At 38.8% G+C, this 18,663-nt stretch overlaps 1 protein-coding gene across 2 annotated transcripts in view; it reads right to left on the minus strand.

Moving 5' to 3' along the window:
* Positions 1–18,326, minus strand: part of sh3rf1 (SH3 domain containing ring finger 1) — a 62,324-nt gene extending 43,998 nt beyond the window's left edge. For both annotated transcript variants that reach the window (XM_007255229.4, XM_007255228.4), the window contains exons 1-2: positions 18,036–18,326; positions 13,898–14,504 (exon numbers count right to left, since the gene is read on the minus strand). In XM_007255229.4, coding sequence (XP_007255291.2) covers positions 13,898–14,299 — 402 coding nt within the window. In that variant the 5' untranslated portion in view covers positions 14,300–14,504; positions 18,036–18,326. The remainder of the gene's footprint in view (positions 1–13,897; positions 14,505–18,035) is intronic.
* Between the last annotated feature and the right edge of the window lie 337 nt (positions 18,327–18,663).

An 18,663-nucleotide genomic window follows, 5' to 3' on the forward strand; every position in this document is an offset into this window, starting at 1 on the left:
AGAATCATATATATTATCATATATATTTGCCCATTATTGTTTATTTTACTTAAATTATTGTATAAAGGACATGTTGGATCATTGACCACTGGAGAAATCTGGTAAAATTTGCTCCTGAGTCATTTAATTTTTAGGATCTGCCGATGTTGTGTCCCGATCTATTACTTTGCCAATACATAAAAAAAGAACATATTCAAGTTGTCCTGTAAGGTTTTTAAATAAACCTTTATTTATTCTACCTCAGTCTCAAACCTGCAGCACTGCCTGAATGATAAACCACTCATAGAAGCCCCTCGCAACTTGCTCACACTATAAATGCACGTTAGAGCCTTAGATCCAACTAGCACTAGTATACTCTTATGCGAATGTGCAGTGTTGGACATGGACATTTTTCGAACCCGAATCTAATCCTTTAAAATGACCTGATCGGATCAGGGACATCCCTAAGAGCAACAGCCAAAAAGTAGTCTCTGCTGTCCTTTAAATATGCTTGTAGAATCAAACTTTGCAATCATGTGTCTACTTACAGAAAGTGAGCAAAATAGAAAAAAAACACTGTTGTCAGTTAGTTGTACAGCTTACAGCTAACTTGCTGCTCCATTCTCTGCCAACAGCGTTTGCTTCCAGGCATTTCTGTTTGATTGAGTTGCTAGGATTCTACTTAGTTTAGAACTACCACACAATATTAATTTATTAATGTTTAATGCATGACAACTATTCTCTACTGAAATATGCCCTACTTTCAAGCAGCTGAAACACCTGACTGTTGTCTCATCTCTCTGAGAGCACACTCGACTTATGTTAACACTCAGCTTGAGCACTCATTGTCAACAGCAACTTATGAATTAAAGCCACCAACCAGCTGTCATCGTTGAAGAGAATAAAATATTCAAAATTAATTAGATTACAGAGACCATAACCAGATTCTGTAAATTAGCCAGCCTCAAAAACTCCCTGCAATTATGCAAAACGTAACTCCCAAGTAAAGTCTGAACTACATTTTCAATATCACAAAAAACAACAGGAGGAAAATAATGCGACTTGCCGTAACAAAAGGGAAGTGGCAGAGATGTTATTATATGGTGGACAAAGGAGGAATCAAGTGTTTGGCTGCAGAGTGAGGAACAGGAATTTCAGTGTAATGAGGTTAACAAGGTTAGCCCTGTAGACTTTATCAGGAGCAACACACGCACACACCCTCACACATTACCGCCTACGCAGAAGCCACGCCAAACAAAGGTTAGAGGGTTATCTTAAAATTCTGAGAGTGTGGATCGATTAGATGCCGTGTTTGTGCATGTGTGTCTGTGTGTGTATTATATATGTGTCAGAAAATTCACGGCACCAACTTTTACTCAAACTGAAAGCCTGTTCTTAAGAGAGCCAGTCTTTCACACACACATGCACACTTCCACACTTCCCAAGGCCTGATTAGCACCAATTCAGTGCTTACTCCTGCAGTCCTGGGGCCACCCACAGTGCTGCCTCTCTAATCCTGTTCATAATGTTACAGTTACACAGTCATCACGCATAATCACACTTAATCACGACAGTGACTGAGAAATAAAGGGAGAGCAAAGGAAAAGTGTCACTCTGAGGGCAAAAGCAGATAAAATGGGATTGAAAGCCCCTCCAAGGACCAAACAAAACTTCACAGACTTTTAGCCCAGAAAAACAAATTCTGAGTGAGATGATCCCTAACATGTTAGAGAAGACTTCTAAGAAAGAGAGAAAAAAAAGAGAAACAAAAAAGATAGAGAGAGAGAGAGAGAGAGAGAAAAAAATGAGTGAATGAACGTAATTTGTGGAAGACCATAGGGGTGGGATAATTCCCAGAGAAACCCAAAGAAAATGTTGCCTCTTTTCATGTGTCTAAACTTTAAAGCACAAATAGATTAACAGAAAATACACATTTGGCAAGCAGCATTTAAGCAATGAGCACCCAACATTAAACTTGCACACACACACGCGCAAGCACGCACGCACGTCTTCCTTTCAGACAGATGATACAAGGGTCAGAGGTGAAAAGGAAAGAAAAATGTCCACCAATCAGCCTGAAGGAAAGAGTCTAGCAATCAGCACTAAGCGTAAGGGTGGAGGTCTGATAACAAACATGTCACTCAACCAATCAAAACAGCAGGGTCAAGAGTCGAGCTCCTGAGTCTGAACCAGTAAACAGCACCTTAAGAGCAAAACAATGAACTACTTAATCTGATATAACCAGGCATTCAACAGAGGCATGCCGTACTGCGTCACACAGGAGAACCCAATACGCCTACATTTCTGTGAATGTGTGTGTAGAGAAACTTACAGACTGTTAATCTGACCTAGGCTAATTTCATTAGCCTTACACTTAAATAACACAGTATACAACAGTACAACAGTACAACTACAACAGTAGTGGGGCACACGGTAACGTACAGTATGAGATGCAGTAAACATACGAGTTCTGTTATCACACAAGACAAAATTCAATCTTCTCCAAATTTTATGTTCGGCTGTTGGTCAGTAGACACATTAACAATGTAAGGAAACACAGACATCCCTTCTGAGCCTTCTTAATTTAAAGAAGAAACATGCTTTCAAAATTCCGTTTCAAACAAAAAAAGTAAAGTAAAAAAGTTTTAGAGTCATTCATAGCTAAGGAAAGAGGACAGCATGGAATGTCAGTTCTACAAAGTGAGCTAGAGGTCAGTAAGCTGATCTTTCTGCCTGTTGCACAGTCATTAGCTCTGCTTTTTCAAGGCAGTACATTTAAGACTGGGGGCTGGCTGCAAAAGCATTAAAACCGGTTATCATTAAAAATGTCATGTTCAATTTTTAAAAAGCACCAATTTTCCGGTACAATCAAAAGAATTCTTACAAAACTTATGACCGTTTTCGGCGATAAAGAAAAGAGAATATCCTGAAATAATGTTCTTTTAGCATACACACGTACCAAAACAGAGTCAACCTCTATTTTTCAAACCAGTTGTAGCAGTGTTCTTACTGATCAGGCACTAAAATGTATTACTTTATTACTCCTTTGATTTAGTCAAAAACAAATAAGCAAAAATGAATGCAATCCAAGCAATTCCTTCAAGCCAAGCCATCTTAATAATCTTCTGTGACTGAAATCTTCATAAATTTTCCCTTTTCTTTAGTTTTCTTATCCCTGTCTGATAAGTTATGTCACAGATATTTCGCAATGTACTTGTAACATTATCAACTACCAGAAGTTAAGACAGGAGCCTTCAATAGCGTGGTAAGCTATAGTTTGAGATGTTAAAGTGCATAAATATAAACAGACTAGAAATAAACAGGCCATTGAAAAAATATGTGCTTTGTTTAAACATACTTGCTAATGAACTCCTCAAATACAAAGTAAAACAACAGCTATAAACAGATGCTGTATTGTACTTAATGCAATTTCCAAGCCAATCTCTGTTCCCAAACTGGTCAGTTTAATGTTCATTCTTCAGTCTGCTGATTTTGTCAGTGTCTGTGCATGTTCTTTGAAAGATTTTAGATTACAGACCATCTCTTCACTCTAGCCATGTTTGGCAGATGAACTGCTGAACATCTATACCCACAGACATTCAGTCTTGAGGTGGATATGTAAGTAAATCATCTGCATGAATCATGAAAGTGCAGACTATTTAACTGGTGCTGCTCATGCTAAGTTTACTACACAGTTTAGCCCTGATTTTCTACTCAGACAGATTTGAAGATTGCTGCTAAAAGCTACAAATCAGAGGAAATCAATATTCCTACAGCCTACACCTGAAGCCAGTACCTGAAGTACATGGAGATAATTCAGGCGGACAGAATGAGAACAGGATTTAGAGGATGATTTAGCAGATATTTTTCTTGTACATCTAAATGTGCCAGTGCTACATAAACAGCCTGCACTGCAAAATTATTGCAGCTGTTCTTTAAAATCTATGCACACCTGACTAGAGACAAAAAAGAGACAGGGATATGGAAGACAGGAAGAGGCGAAAAAGAGACAGACAGACAGACAAATTTAGCTAAATGCTAAGTAAAAACAAATATTTTAAATATAAAGTAAAGCTAGCTGCACGCAGATGCTTTTAGGACTCTGACCCATGTTTGGTTCCTCAGTTGAGAAGGGCAGCCAGTCTAACGATAAGACTAAACTTCAGCTAATGGTATAGATCAACAAAATATACAGCTCACATCTTTAAGAACAAAAACAGGCAGTCTGAGGTAAGAGAGTAAACTGACACCAATCATGATAAATTATGATCATTTCTGTATTTAATTACATTTTTGTATGTAGTGTGTAATAAAAATAATAATAATAAAAGGTGGCATTTATTGGCACTCCCTGACTGCATTCTATGTAACTGCTGCCACTGCTGGAAAAAATCTTAAGGAGAAATAGTGAAATCAAATTTAAATCTCTCTCTTTGTGATTTTCTGCGAGAGTCAAAAACCCCACACTGATGATCTCATTATTACTGTACATCTTTAAATCATGCATTTTGCCTCTCCTGAGAAAAGCGAACACTGATTTGGACACGCAGCCACACAGACTACAACAGTTTGAGGTTATACAGTTTCACAACCTGCTCCTTCACAGGTGTGAGAGGTCTGATGCAAAATAGCAAAGTAAAAAAAAAAAACGCAAACACGGCTGCCAAGAAGAGCGCAGGTGGCAGCAAGCACAAGCCACCCATGAGACACACACACACTAGAGGAGACTCAGATGTGTTGAGACGCATCTGGCACAAGTGTAGGCCTGCAAAGTAAGCATACGTGTGTGCGTGTGAGCATCCAGTAGCAGGTGCTGTTATCAGACCAAATCTTCATGCTGTAATAAAAAGACACACATTCATCCAAGACACATTTAAAAGGGAAAAATATCATCAACAACTATAATTAAGTCAGTCTTCCAAGTTTACCTTTATGATTACAGTAAAAACAGGGAAACACACACGCAGAGAGAGAAAGAGAGTTTCACCCACACCCTTTCCCCTGGGCATAATATTCTGAAGTAAAGAGTGAGTAGTCATGACTACAGTAGTATCACCTGATTCTCTTTTGATGCCTCCCTCTGAAATTATGCAACCTCAGGGTAAAAGACTTGAGCACGGTCAAAGCATGCAGAAACTAACACGCGAGCAAGCATACTCACTAGCGCTGGGCAATATGGCAAAAATGGAATGTTCAAATAAATTATTTACACAATGACGAACACTTGCATCATTTTTTCTCGTGAGGTTCTGACACCAGTAGGTTCACAATTTAAAAATGCAATCAAAGCTCTGAATCAACCACAGCTAAAATATTTCATGTACTGTGACCACACTACATCCAATTATAAGGCAGTCACGCTTTTCTGAACTTGAAACCTCTTAGCAAACAGGGCAAGCTACTCGGGAGCCTTTTCAAAATCTTATTTTGATGAGAACTACACAGTTGGTTAGTATCTCTGCAATTTGCTGCAAGAAGTAAATGATATGACAATAAGTGCATTAGAATTAGAGGTATCAAAGTTCAAATACACTTGTCACTAAATATCACTTATTACAAAACATTTTTGAAATACAAAAATCACAATATTCTGACAGACAAAATGCAAAATTACTTTAATACCGATAATAAAAAACGGCACTTGATTCAATTAGATATAGCTAATCTCACTTATGATTATCCATGATATGCCCAAAAAGCAGTCTTGTATCAAAATTTCAAAAAGACACTCGTCTTCTTACTGTAATAACATATTTTGCTTAAACTAACAAGGGCTGTGGCAACAGACAGTACAGAATATGGATGTGCAAGCAAAGCTAAGAAAGAATGCACAAATCAACTGTTAGCTGAGGATGTTACACTATAAAATGGGATGATTTTCCCACGTATTTGTAATTAAGCCAATATTTTATTATGCTAGTCCAAAATACAAGTGCCTTAAGGCTGATTCATGCATACTGTGGCCATGAAGACAGGTCATCCACTGATGAGAAAAGATCATGCTGAAGAAAACTTCCTAGTAAGCATCCACCATGGAGGTAGGCCCTGTTTTCCAACAGCTTTGTAGAACATTCATGTGATTCTCACACTGCCACTTAACAATGGTATTTAAACTAAATTGTTTTGAGAGAACCTACATGTATTCAGCATTAAACCCATTTATGCTTTATATTCCTATATGTGCTTTTACGTTGTTGTGCTATTAACTGTGAAGAAACAACATGTAAACTGAAGAAGGAAGAAGCGATTCTGTCTCTTATCAGTTATGTATTTTAACCATTTGTTACTTTTGTGGCCTTGTGGTAATCTGAATATCAAAAATAGTCAAGAAACAATGTAACTGTGTAAAATAAAGTGTTAAAAACAATTAAAAAACAAAAATATCACTTTATAAAAGCACAGACATTTGAAAGAGTATCATTTAAATCAGTTTACACAAACAGTAATGAGTGAGAAAGAGTTCTTGGACATAAGCAGTTACGCATGTTTAAATTTACTGAGAGCAATTCATTTATTTTGAATTGAGAAAGAGTATTGTGTGTGAGAGAGAGAAAGAGGGAGAGAAAGAAAGAAGCAAAAAGTGAATGAATGTAGTTTGTCTTTTGCTCTAAATATTGTTCAGTATGGGGGAACATCTATGGGGGAAAAGAGGAGATTTAAAAGGGGAGATGTGGAGATGATGAGGCAAGGATGATAGACAAAGTACTAAAAAGACAGAGAAAAGAAAATACTCAAGAGCGAATATACAGAGGCAACCCCCAAGGTGAAAGTGCTAGAATGTACAAGATCTAGAGGAAAGCAGAAAAGAACAAGAGTGAGTGTGTGGGGGTGAGTGTAAGTGTAGGCTTGCCTGCAGGATTAAGGCCTTAATTAGGGGGTGCCGTGACACAGGCCCAGGTCAGCCAGAGGTTGTTGTGGCATAAATGTCGTCATCAAAAAGGCTAGTTTGAATCAGAGAGGCTCGGCATGCCACAAAAACCAGCACTGGAGACTTTGGGTTAGATTAACAAGCATAAAACATCTCTGTATGTGAAAACACCCACACTAGAAAACATGGATATGGGTAACGTGGGCAGATGCATATTTTATAAGTATTTTTACATAAATAGTAGTGATACCAATGCCAATACATAAACAATGTTCTGCAGGCTGAGAGCAGTTTTGTATAGCTTGGCTCAAAAAGGTGATTTTCTGAAGTTTTTTGTTCCTTTCTACTAGTCAATAGATGCTCACTGCTGCATCTAGTGTATGTCGTGGCAAACTATATGATTAGTCTATGCAACTTTTTCACAACACACTGGAATGATTCTCGCTGTAAAGTTCTAGGACTCTTACGCCTTCAGCCTTATTATACTTAAACAAGCAGAAGCCAACAAGACAACAAGAAAAAACCTTAACAGCAGTTTTCGGAAGTATTAAAATTTTCGTTTGTCTTTTGTGAAATAATCCATCATAATAATGATAGAATTTCACACTGATGTCCTTCTCTAAATGGGGCACAATAACTCAGCAATCCCACACACTGTATTCATAACCTGGCCATCCAGCAATAACACGAGACAGACACAGACTGGCGTGCACATGCATACAGCCAGACTTCAGCAAGAAAAGAAAGACTTGACACATCAAAGCTAGAGGAACTGCAGGCTTTAGTGCTGAGAGCTTCTGGGGTTTGGGGACACTCATCTCACGGCACTGAACAAAACACAGCCAGTGATGGACAACATCTCTGAACTGTCCCAGCTCTGTGCAAGAGGCTTTTTTTTTTAAAAGAGATGAGGGACATCCCTTGGTTTGCGAAAAGAGATGGCAAAATATGTGAAAAGCAGAAAAGTAGTATTGTGGGTGATTAAGGTGAAAAAAAAAACAGAAAACAAATACAGCAAACTGGATTGAAGGAAGGATCTTCTAAAACCACAAAGAAAATACTGATGTTAGGATGCATCTTAGTCTGGTAGTGTGTTATGGACTGTGTACTAATGTTAAATCACTTGCCATTTGCACCTCTTAATGGCAACAGTATTGGCCATTTTCAATTGGACTGTACTTGTTGTCACACTGCAAACTGTTCAGAAATGGTTAGGACAGTCGTGGATCAGTAGTTAGAGCACTGGGCCATCGACAATAAGGATGAATAAGAAAGAGTTCAAGCCACTGATTGGCCTCCAAACTCCCTATATCTCAATCCAATCAATTACTACAAAGTTTGCTGGACAAATACATTTAATCTATTAAACAGTCCCAGGCTTAAAGCTGAGCACAACACACACAGACCAACATATGTAGCTCTGAACACTTTAGGGCAATCTAATTCACGCATCTGGTCTTCTGTACCACCTAGAGGCCTCCTAAGCTTTCATTCATTTTCTTACTGAGCCCGCACACTGACTGTGTGTGTTAAAAGATAACGCAGAGGAAAGGTGTGAGCCACTAACAGCTTCCCTCTGGCAGCTCTAAAATTTCATTAAAGCAGATATGATGCTACTCTTGACTCACATGAAATATTAATAGCGTTCTTGCTTGGAATGTGTGACTGTGTGTGTGTGTCTTAAAATGATCAAAGAAATTCTCTCTCTCGCTTGGTTCCTGACACCACACGCTCCATGAACTTTCACCCCTGACCTCTGACCACTCCTGTTGTTCCTTTGTGCCGTTCATCTGCATTAGCACAACTGACCTGGCAGGATGAAGGCACAGAAAACACCTTATTACCATTTGCCAACACCAGAACATTAAAGAATGATTATGACTTTCACTGGGGTAAACAACAGATATTAGTCAGACTGGAATTAGCAACCCACTGACTGCTTAAGAAATGTATTTTGATCAGTCCTGACAATGTGTACTGTAACAATTAGAACTGAATGAGCTAACAAATGACTAATTACCACCGTCACTAGTCTGAAATGCGCTCATCAAAGATGTCATGCGGGGCTTTACACCTGTGTTAAAGTGACAGCTAATCAGCTGAGGAGCTGAATGAGTTACATATTATTTAAGAGTCATTGTTATCTAAATCCATTCACAACCAATTTTTTAAGAATACTTTTTAAAAATGGAAAGAAATGTATATTTAAAAATTGCTGTATAGCATTCATTTTATTTTCTTGGTATTTGCTTATTTTGTTGTCAATAATAGTGTTAAAATATTTAATGATCAATAATGAACCTGCCACTGAAGAGTATAAATGATATAAAGTATACCGTACAATTTAACAAACGAAAACCTGTCATACAAAAAAAAAAAGCAAGGCACAAGTTTGATTTTAGAACTGGCAATTCTTGCTTCTGGCTTAGAATCCACTTAAAATCAAAAAGGGCAATTCCTGCTTTGAGCATAAAAGAAGACATGCTTTATGCATGCGTTTCTGGACAAGCTGAGAAATATAGAACTGGCACGTGAAGAGAAAGTAATGTCTGATTTGTTAGATCACAGGATTTTACACAAAAATTACAAATTGGTACCAAACTTATGCTTCTTGTGCACTGTATGGTTCTGCATGTTGTCTTTCTTTGTCTCTTTAACAGATAAATCTCTATTTTGCTCACACACACATATATAGACACAGCCACAGAAGCTCCCACAAACACACACACACACACCCTGGGGTATTTCAATGTCTGATCTGACAACCAATCTCCTAAACACATACAGACACACACACTCTTTCCTTAGGTACTGTGAGAATAATCTGCTCCTGCCGACTTATTTTAGCTGAGTGTTGCTTTTTTAACCACAGTACAGCGCCAGGCTGACATTTGGTCCTCAGGCCATTTCAGTTCCTGACACCTCAGTCTTTTGCTCCCTTTTCTCCATTCTACTCCTCTCTTCAGCACCTCTTCCTATTCTCTTCATGTCTCCAACCCCCACCCTCAGCCCCCTAACTTCATGGGGCTGACAGCTGCATGTGTTAGGGAAGCAGGCCATGGTGTGTGGCTTTAGCCTCGTTACCACTCTCTGCCACTTTGTGTCAAAAGCTGAGTGATCCATCATCAAGTATTATTGACAAACAACAGACGTTTTGATAACTACAGCGCTTGCCTTTTGGAAGGCACTTTGTATTGTTTAAAAAAAAAGACAGACAGGGTCACTCATTTAGTTTATAGAACATTTACATGGTAGTAGACAGCATATTGCTACGCTGTCAGTTTAACACTCAGGTAATTTACAGTGTTGATCAATTTTGTCACAAACTTTAGTATCGGATATTTAGGTTGCCAACTTATAAATGCTGCAAGAAGAATGTTCTGCCAAATATGTCTCTTCTCTCACCACAACAAAATATACCAGATCCTTATTTTACTGAAAAGAAAAAGGCTGAAAAGTCACAGTTCCAGTCCAGACATTTCCAGTCATGTAAAACAAAATCTTAACACACCACTACATTTAGTGCAGGTACTGTACAGAGGTGTCATGATAGCCTGCAGATGGAGATGATAATGACCATCTGTGCCATAATATTAATGATATAACTTTAGAAATGTGCACATGGCTATGGAGATCCTGCACTCATGCAAATTCAACATGTTAACTCACAGCATAGTGGTAGAGTGGAGCATTAATACTTTCGGTAGAACTCTCATACACATGGAAGCCCTTTTAATATTTATGTTTATTATTTCGACCCAGTACTGTATACACGCCTGTTTGAAAATGCCTCATCTCCACCAACGGTGGAGGTGTGCCAGGGCATGCTGGTAGAAGCTGGGAGCAGATAAAAGGCCAAGAGATCAAAGAACATGCTGGTACCCATGAGCACCCAACACTGTAAGCTCTCTGGACTGGTTGACTGGAACATGACAGAGTGCAGGCAGGTGAGAGCTGTTTAACCTGTTACAGGTGTATCTTCCTGCACAGCCTTTAACCTGGAGGCTGAGACTACAAATGCAGCATCATTTGCACTTGGATAAGTAAGTAAAAATTTACTTAAGTCAGGGGGCCACTCCCACTGATTGATGCTGCCTGAGGACGGATGAGCGAGTGCGTGTATATTCTACACAATATCACATATCGGAGCATAAAAAACTAACCAGAAAAAAGCTGAATGAAAAACTCGGCAGCGGCAGCACAGAGCTCCGTTATCACCATCTGTCAGACACATACCTGGGGCCCCGCTGTTCCACAGCACACATCGGTGTTACAAGGAGACCTGCCGCAAACAGGCTTTCTAAGACAGCAGGTTTTTTGACAAACACCAATATGCCTTTACAAACAGATTCAAGGTAAGAAGAGATTAAGAATATGAATATATATTTTGGAACAACTAAGTATGGAAAAATTATCCTTTTCTCAGATTTTACTATTTATAGGTATATGTTTAAGTCAAATTAACATTTTGGTTTTATTCTATAAACCACTGACAAAATTTCTCCCAGATTACAAATACAAATATTGTCATTTTGAGCATTTACTTGCAGAAAATGAGAAGGGGTCAAAATAATGAAAAAGGTACAGTTCTTTCAAACCTTAAATAATACAAAGAAAACAAATTCATATTTGAGAAACAATAATGCTAAATGTTTCAAGAGCTCAGAAATCAATATTTGGTGGATTTACCCTGATTTTTAAGCACAGCTTGCATCTTGGCATGCTCTTAGCCGGACTTGCTAGAAAAAGGACCTTTTTCAATAAGAAGCGCAGACGAGCCAGGCTGAAGTTCATAAGAATTGATCATAGGAATTGGACTATAGAGGACTGGAGTGAGGTCATCTACTCTGGTGAGTCCAATTTCAGCTTTGCTCAACACCTAGTCATCAGATATATACGTTTCTTGAAATGGGAAAATTTGGTGCAGGATCAGTAATGATCTGGGGATGCTTCAGCAAGGCTGGAATTGGGCAGTTTGGTCTTTATGAATGACACATGAATCAAGCCTCATACAAGGTTATCCTGGAAGAAAAGTTGCTTCCTTCTGCTTTGACAATGTTCAACATTTTTTCCAGCAGGACAATGCTTAATTTCACACAGCTAGGTCAATTAAGGTGTGGATGCAGGACCACCAGATCATGACCAGCTCAAATCTCCAGTCCTTGAAGTGGTCTCTAATTTTTTTTTCCAAAGCTGTATATATAAAATGCCAGTAGAGAATGTGAAACAACAATATAACTAATATACAAATTAGTTATAGTGACAGCAAATAAAATACTCAAAACTAAAAACTGATCATGCCTGGCAGCTTACAAAGTCATTCAGTGAGTGGAGCAAGATGATTAGAGCATTTTTGTTGTTGTTTTTGGGGGGTGTTCGTCTTCTTCAGGAGTTCATGCAAGTAAGAGAAGCACAGCAGGTTTGGATTAAGGCAGGAGTCACATGGCTATTGTGTTTTAACCTGGTCAGCTGAACAGAAAATCCATAAGGGCTGATCCAGTCGAAACTTGATGCCTAATAGATGGTTAAAGAATAAAAGGCGGTCTGACTGAATATGACCTGCTCCAAAAGCTCGGAACAAAAGAGGCGATGACTCTGAAATGGCATGGGGAACAGTAAAAAGAAGCGCTGATTATAGGGACACCTGCGTTTCAGTCCAGATTGAGACTGGAGGAAGAAAAGAATATAAAAAACATAACAAACTGCTGCCATGACAACCATCACCACATAAGCAAAACATCTTGCCTCAAATCACAATGGCAGCGCACACATACACACACTTCTGTGAACCAACAAGAACAGCTCTCTCTCTCTCTGTATACATACTTTAATTTTGTCTCTGATTACATGTGCTCTCACACACACAAACACACACACACACCAGGGCTAAGAGCCAGCTAATGCTGTGTTCTCCTGCCAGTGAGGACAGCTAAGCTCAGCTGCGTTAGTCAATTTAGGAGCTACACAAAGCCCTGAACTAACAAGATTCCCTCACCCACACAGGCTCTTATACCAACCTATAAAACTCTGTACAGGCAGCAAATGGTCCCTGTTTTACTCCACTCTAAACTTCCAGGAATTCACAGACAGGTGGCAAACCAAACTGCACTTAGTGCTGGGTGGTACTGATAAAATCCAATATTTACTCAAAGTTAAAGGGAATGTATCTTATGAACTTCTTTTAGGACCATGTCCAATGTACCTATAGCCCCTGAGAACTAAACACAGGGAACTTTTTTATTTTTACTGCCATTAAGATTAATGTGTCTAAATGGTCTGTGTTCCGGCTGAACTACTTTTTGTAACTAGCAGAGAGGTTGTACAGATCATTATATATGGATGTTAACGCTGGATTTAAAAAATATTTTTTTCAATTACAATCAAATATAATTTGAAATGATCCGTTATTGATTCCTGTAAATCTGAGAATAATCTTTAAAATGAGCTTACTTTGGACGAAAGCAACACCATTCTTTATGCTAAGACTAATATTTTAAAAAGGGTAGAAGTGGTTTGTACAATAACCTTATTCTATTTTTTTATTTTCATAAATTAATTGATAGTTAACTGAATCCGAAATCAATCGAATCAAATTGAAATCTTGTGAATAATCAAAACAATACAAAGATTAACTGTGTGAATACACTTTATATATGATTTCCAATAATGGACTTGGTACTTCAAACCTTGCATATGATATTAAATTCTTTGACTCTGCAAGAGTGAGAAAAGTTATGAACATATTCCCAATATTCCCATTAACATTTCCTGCTAAGGAACAAGCCGGTCATTACATTTTTTGTCTTGTAAATTTTCAATATTGAAAACAATTTGAAGCATTGCGGTTTATTCTGTGACATATCACCACTAAACCACTAGAAATATACATCCTCTGTGAGAAAAACATTCAAAACACTTGCCTCATTTAGAACTACTTTCCAGTAACTCCAATTCGGGTTACACTTACAAGAAATGGAAAACTGTGAACTGTGAAAAGTGTAACTATTGTAATAAGGTATTTAAGTATTTAAAAAGAAAAAAGCTGCTCACTCTGACTGGAGTGCTCTTGGTCTGGACTCTTTGGGGCTGCACTCCTGGGTTTGTCTGATCCCTCTGTCCTCCTCCACCGGCCCCCTGGTTTCTCACTCCCCCACCCGCTGAGCCGTTGGTCACAGCTGCTGCCGCTGCCACCGGTCCGGCCCCCGCCCGCCTGGGCCGCTGCTTGATGCCATCCAGCAGACGTACCAGCAAAATGTTGCTAGGCAACTCATCCACGCCGCTCTCCACAAGTGTGCGGCACTCTGGACAGCGGAGCTCCCCGCGCGAGCCCACAATGCCCAGCAGGCAGCGGCGGCAAAACGTATGCTGGCACGGCAGCACCTTGGCCGTGGCATCTAGCCGCTCCAAGCATACTGGGCACTCCAGGAGGTCCAGAAGAGCCGACTCGTCCATCGCGTCTCCCAGGCTGTCCCTCTCCACGTGTTCACTCGCTCACTCACTTGCTCACTCAGTTCTGTCTCTCGGAGCAAAGAGAGACATCATGTGTATGCGTGCGTGTGCGAGAGGGAGAGAGAGAGAAAGACAGAGCCAGAGACAGATCCACCCCTTTTGTCACGTCACTCCCATGCCGCGCTCATGGTCACATCACCAGCAGCCACTGCAAGGGGAAAAACAAAGCAGAGTGTCAAAATTGCATGGAAGATGTCTAACACATCAATTAAAGAACTTATTTTAAAGCAGTAATTCCCATTCCTCTGTCTGAGTTAAACTCTGTGCTTTTCCTGCAATACTAGACAATTTTAACCTAATTTCAGACTGCTGTCTGTAGCATACAATCAAGCACAGCAACAATAATAACACACGTGTTTTAAATCAACAGCAAAACTTATCAAACTCCCTGTCCATGGCATTGGTACCAAATGCTAAACTCTAAAACAGAGTTTAAACTAAAGAACACTGGACTGACAACTCTTTTAACACATACACACACAATTTGGATCAGGTGCATTTGTGCATACTCAAAGCACCACTGATGATGTTGTGAATGTCACTTACAATTAATGACCCGATGAATATGTTTCCTAGACAAAGGCTAAAAAGAAGGCTCAATTGTTATTGATCAGACACTATATAGACAAAAATATGGGGACACCTGCACAATATTAGTTTCTTCTAAATTCAAGGAAATGTAAACAAAAAGAGTGTGTGACATGTTTTTGTTGGAGTAACTGCCTTTACTGTCCAGGGAAGGCTTTTTACTAGATTATGAAGTATTGCTGTGGGGATTTAATTGCATTCAGGAACAAAAAAAGTGTCAATAATTACACTGTGCTGAATGACCATCAGCTGAAAACGCTGAAAAAGGGGGCTCTAAAAACACACTAACTGAGGCGTTAGCATTAGGAGAAACATATTTTAAACTTTCCTTGTTTTTAGCTTTTCGATGTAAAGAACCTGAACTAGACTAGAGCAAAGTTTCAAGCCTGGGAAAATAACCATGGAATTGGAAACACTTAATACTGTGGACATTTGATACTTAATATCATTATCATATTCCAGCAATAAAGTTTTTTAAAGTGAAATAAGATAAATTGGGTATTTGTAAAACAGTACAACACAGATGTAAGAGTGTTTGACTAGGGAAGTGTACAGCCTCTAGCATTGGGCTCTTAATGTGTTGTGGCGCTCCATCTAAAAACTTTAAATTACTTATTATCAGTAGTTAACCTTAGTACTGCTGTTAAGGCAATTAGATCACCACGACAATGTTTAAACATCTACTTTAAAGCCTTTCCGGCAGCAAAGGGACAAAATATTCCCATTAAAATACTTTTTTTTTTTCATAAAGAAATTCATAAAGAAACGTTGAATGAGCCGGTATCCACAAACATCAGTACATACAGCTTTCTTGTGCATACTAATATCACAGAGACAAGTAGGAACAGCAAACTGACACGAATGCAGTACAGGGACTCCCAGTCCGTCCCAAGACAAAACACAAACCACATTAACAAAGAACAATGAGCCGTGTAAAGTATCATGTTCTAACCTTCCACAAGAACCAGGGGAACGTTAGTAAAAGTATAGGCGGACTGGATAGAGAAATGAAGGCACTGAAACGAGCTGGCAGCGCTTTTATCGCCCCACTCGCTTCGTTCAAGAGGAGAGAGTCTACGTGCCTGAACTACTAAGGACGAATACTACGAACACAACAAACGGTATCAGCAACTGGGACACAGCTTTAAACCAGCTCAGACCTTTTTAATATACACATAAAACATCTTTAGAAGAGCCACTAAGAAGATCTTGTTCTTTTCTAGTATTTTAAAAAGTGCGTGTCTGGTTCTCTGCAGGATTTTAAACATTAACGCCAGATTAGAAGTTGGATAACCTAGCTCAATACTAGATAGCTAGCTTAGTTTAGCTAACTAGCTTATGTAGCTAAACTACGGTGCAACCACTATGGTTTCTCATCTTTTTCCCCACTGTTCCTCCAACAGCTTAAACACAATTTAGTACACGTTATATCTTGTATTTTTTTTTTTTTAAAGCAAGTTTAATATGACATATCAGTTGTTGGCTGTGGGATGCCTGGGACTAACTTTGTAAAAAAAAACGTATTTGTTAAAAATATATATAATAAATAGCATGTAATCAAATATGAATAATACCGAGAAATATGACATTAGATAATATTTGTACCTGAAGTGAAAAGTAGTTAAACAATGTGCAGTTTGCATAAAGTAGCTAGCTGAGACCTGAAAATAAGAAGAACATTAATTGGGATATTATGGGACATAGCTTACCCAGTAAATGATACATGAATTTTAATCTTCCATACTTGTGAATGTGTGAAAACTGAAATGATATTACTAATAACTTTAAACTGACTTTTAACTGGGGATTTGGATAATGTTTTGTATGTACATTTTGTAACTAAAATAGATTTTGTGGGACTGAATATATGATGTTTTGTAGCTAGCTAGCTTTTAGTTATATACGGTACTAGAGGAACACTGCAGAATCTTAATGGCCCATTTAAGACTGTTAAAAATAATGTTTTAAAACTTTCAGAGCCTGCATCCACTTTCAGAGCCAGCATCCATTACAAAGAACATTATGTATTTTCTTTATTTTTAAATGTTGTGTTGCACATAATGACTATTTAAAAGCTGTTGTCCACCAGAATAGGCCACAAATCAGCCAATTAACAAGTTTATAAACCAATTAAAACAGTAGCCTGGCCCCGTCCACTGCACTGGAAACACAGTAGCCACTGGGGGAAAGTAACAGTTGATTTGTACTGATTTTACTGTTTAGTGATAGTTTATGAAAAAGAAGCCATATATATATATATATATATATATATAAAGTATTTCACACATTGCAATACAAATAAAAAAAAAACAATTTTGTTAATTGGATTATTTGATATATATATATACATTTTATAATAGCATATTATAATCTTCTTTTTTGTGCATTACAGAAAGAAACAGCATTTTTATTTTTCATTTTTTTTCAATTTTTGAACGTTAATACTTTTTCAGTTATAGGTAGGGACGCAGTCACCCTCTAAACAGTAATACACAACTTCGCTCAACAGACATGATGATATGAGCCTGTATCTGGTTAGTATGGAGGTGTCTGGAAGGGAAACAGCAGGCTAAAGTAATGTGTAGCCACCTAGCCGGTGTTGTAACTGCTCCAACTACAGCAGTGTTACTGGGCTCCCCTTAGCAACTAGCGTTTCCTAGCGTGGATGTGTTATGTAGCTTAGCTACAGCTAAATTAGCTAGCCTTAACTAACTAAATATTTGTCAAACAACAGTGATAAAAAAGAATACAAATTAACTGCCACACAACCGCAAAACAAGCTAACCACAGACTCAAAACATTTTTTTTCATCCAGAAACAGAAAAAAACACAGCCAAGAAATTCACCACACTTTCAGCTAATGTAAATTAACATACCATACAACAAACCTAACGCTAACTAAATAACCTGTTTAATAAGTTAACTAGCAAGGGGAATGTGTGTTTCTTTCGTCAGGTCCCAATAACGTCTTCCCAGCGTTAAAACTGCGCTAAAAGTAACTTTAATCCCGAGTAAAGTTACCGGTAACATGGTGGCTTTTCCTCCTAACCGCTGCTGAGAAGCTTTTAAAGAAAATGTTCGCTAACGTTACCTTGAACACGGCCTCCTCCCGTCCGCAGCTCGCTGCTCCTCCTTCTCCTCCTCCTCACCCACAAAACTGTTCCTGCACTAGTTCCTTCAGAACTGAGGGAAAGTGGCTCAGAAAAGCGTCCACGAAATCTCCGTTCCCTGCTCTGAGACACAAACTCACTTCACAGGCTCTCCTCTGAGTCTTTACCATCAAAAACAGCCCGTTTTCCTGTTGTCTTCCACCCGGAGACACGAGCCAACTCAGCGAGACTCCTCTACTGACCGAGGAACAAGCAGGAGGATCCAGACCCCGCGACGACTCTTTCCCACCCGTATTTCTGAAAATCCCGCCCTCCTCACCTCTGATTGGCTAGCAGTCTCATATCTCTTGCTTCAGGATTGGTCAATAGTTTACACACACAAAAAGACCGCCTTTCCAGCTTGTGTATGAACTAGTAACCAATCCGAACGCCAAAGGCAACTTACTATCAGCCAATGGCAGAACACAAGAGGCGGGACTTTATCTGAATTGAGGTGGGGTTAAAATACTGGCACTATGATAAACTGCATTGATACTGTGGGGATATGTATTAGAAAACAGTCCAGCAGAAAACTGCCAGTCAGGAGGGCGAATTTTTTATGTCACCGCC

The sequence above is a fragment of the Astyanax mexicanus genome, chromosome 1, assembly GCF_023375975.1.
Source record: "Astyanax mexicanus isolate ESR-SI-001 chromosome 1, AstMex3_surface, whole genome shotgun sequence".
Lineage (NCBI taxonomy): Eukaryota > Metazoa > Chordata > Actinopteri > Characiformes > Acestrorhamphidae > Astyanax > Astyanax mexicanus.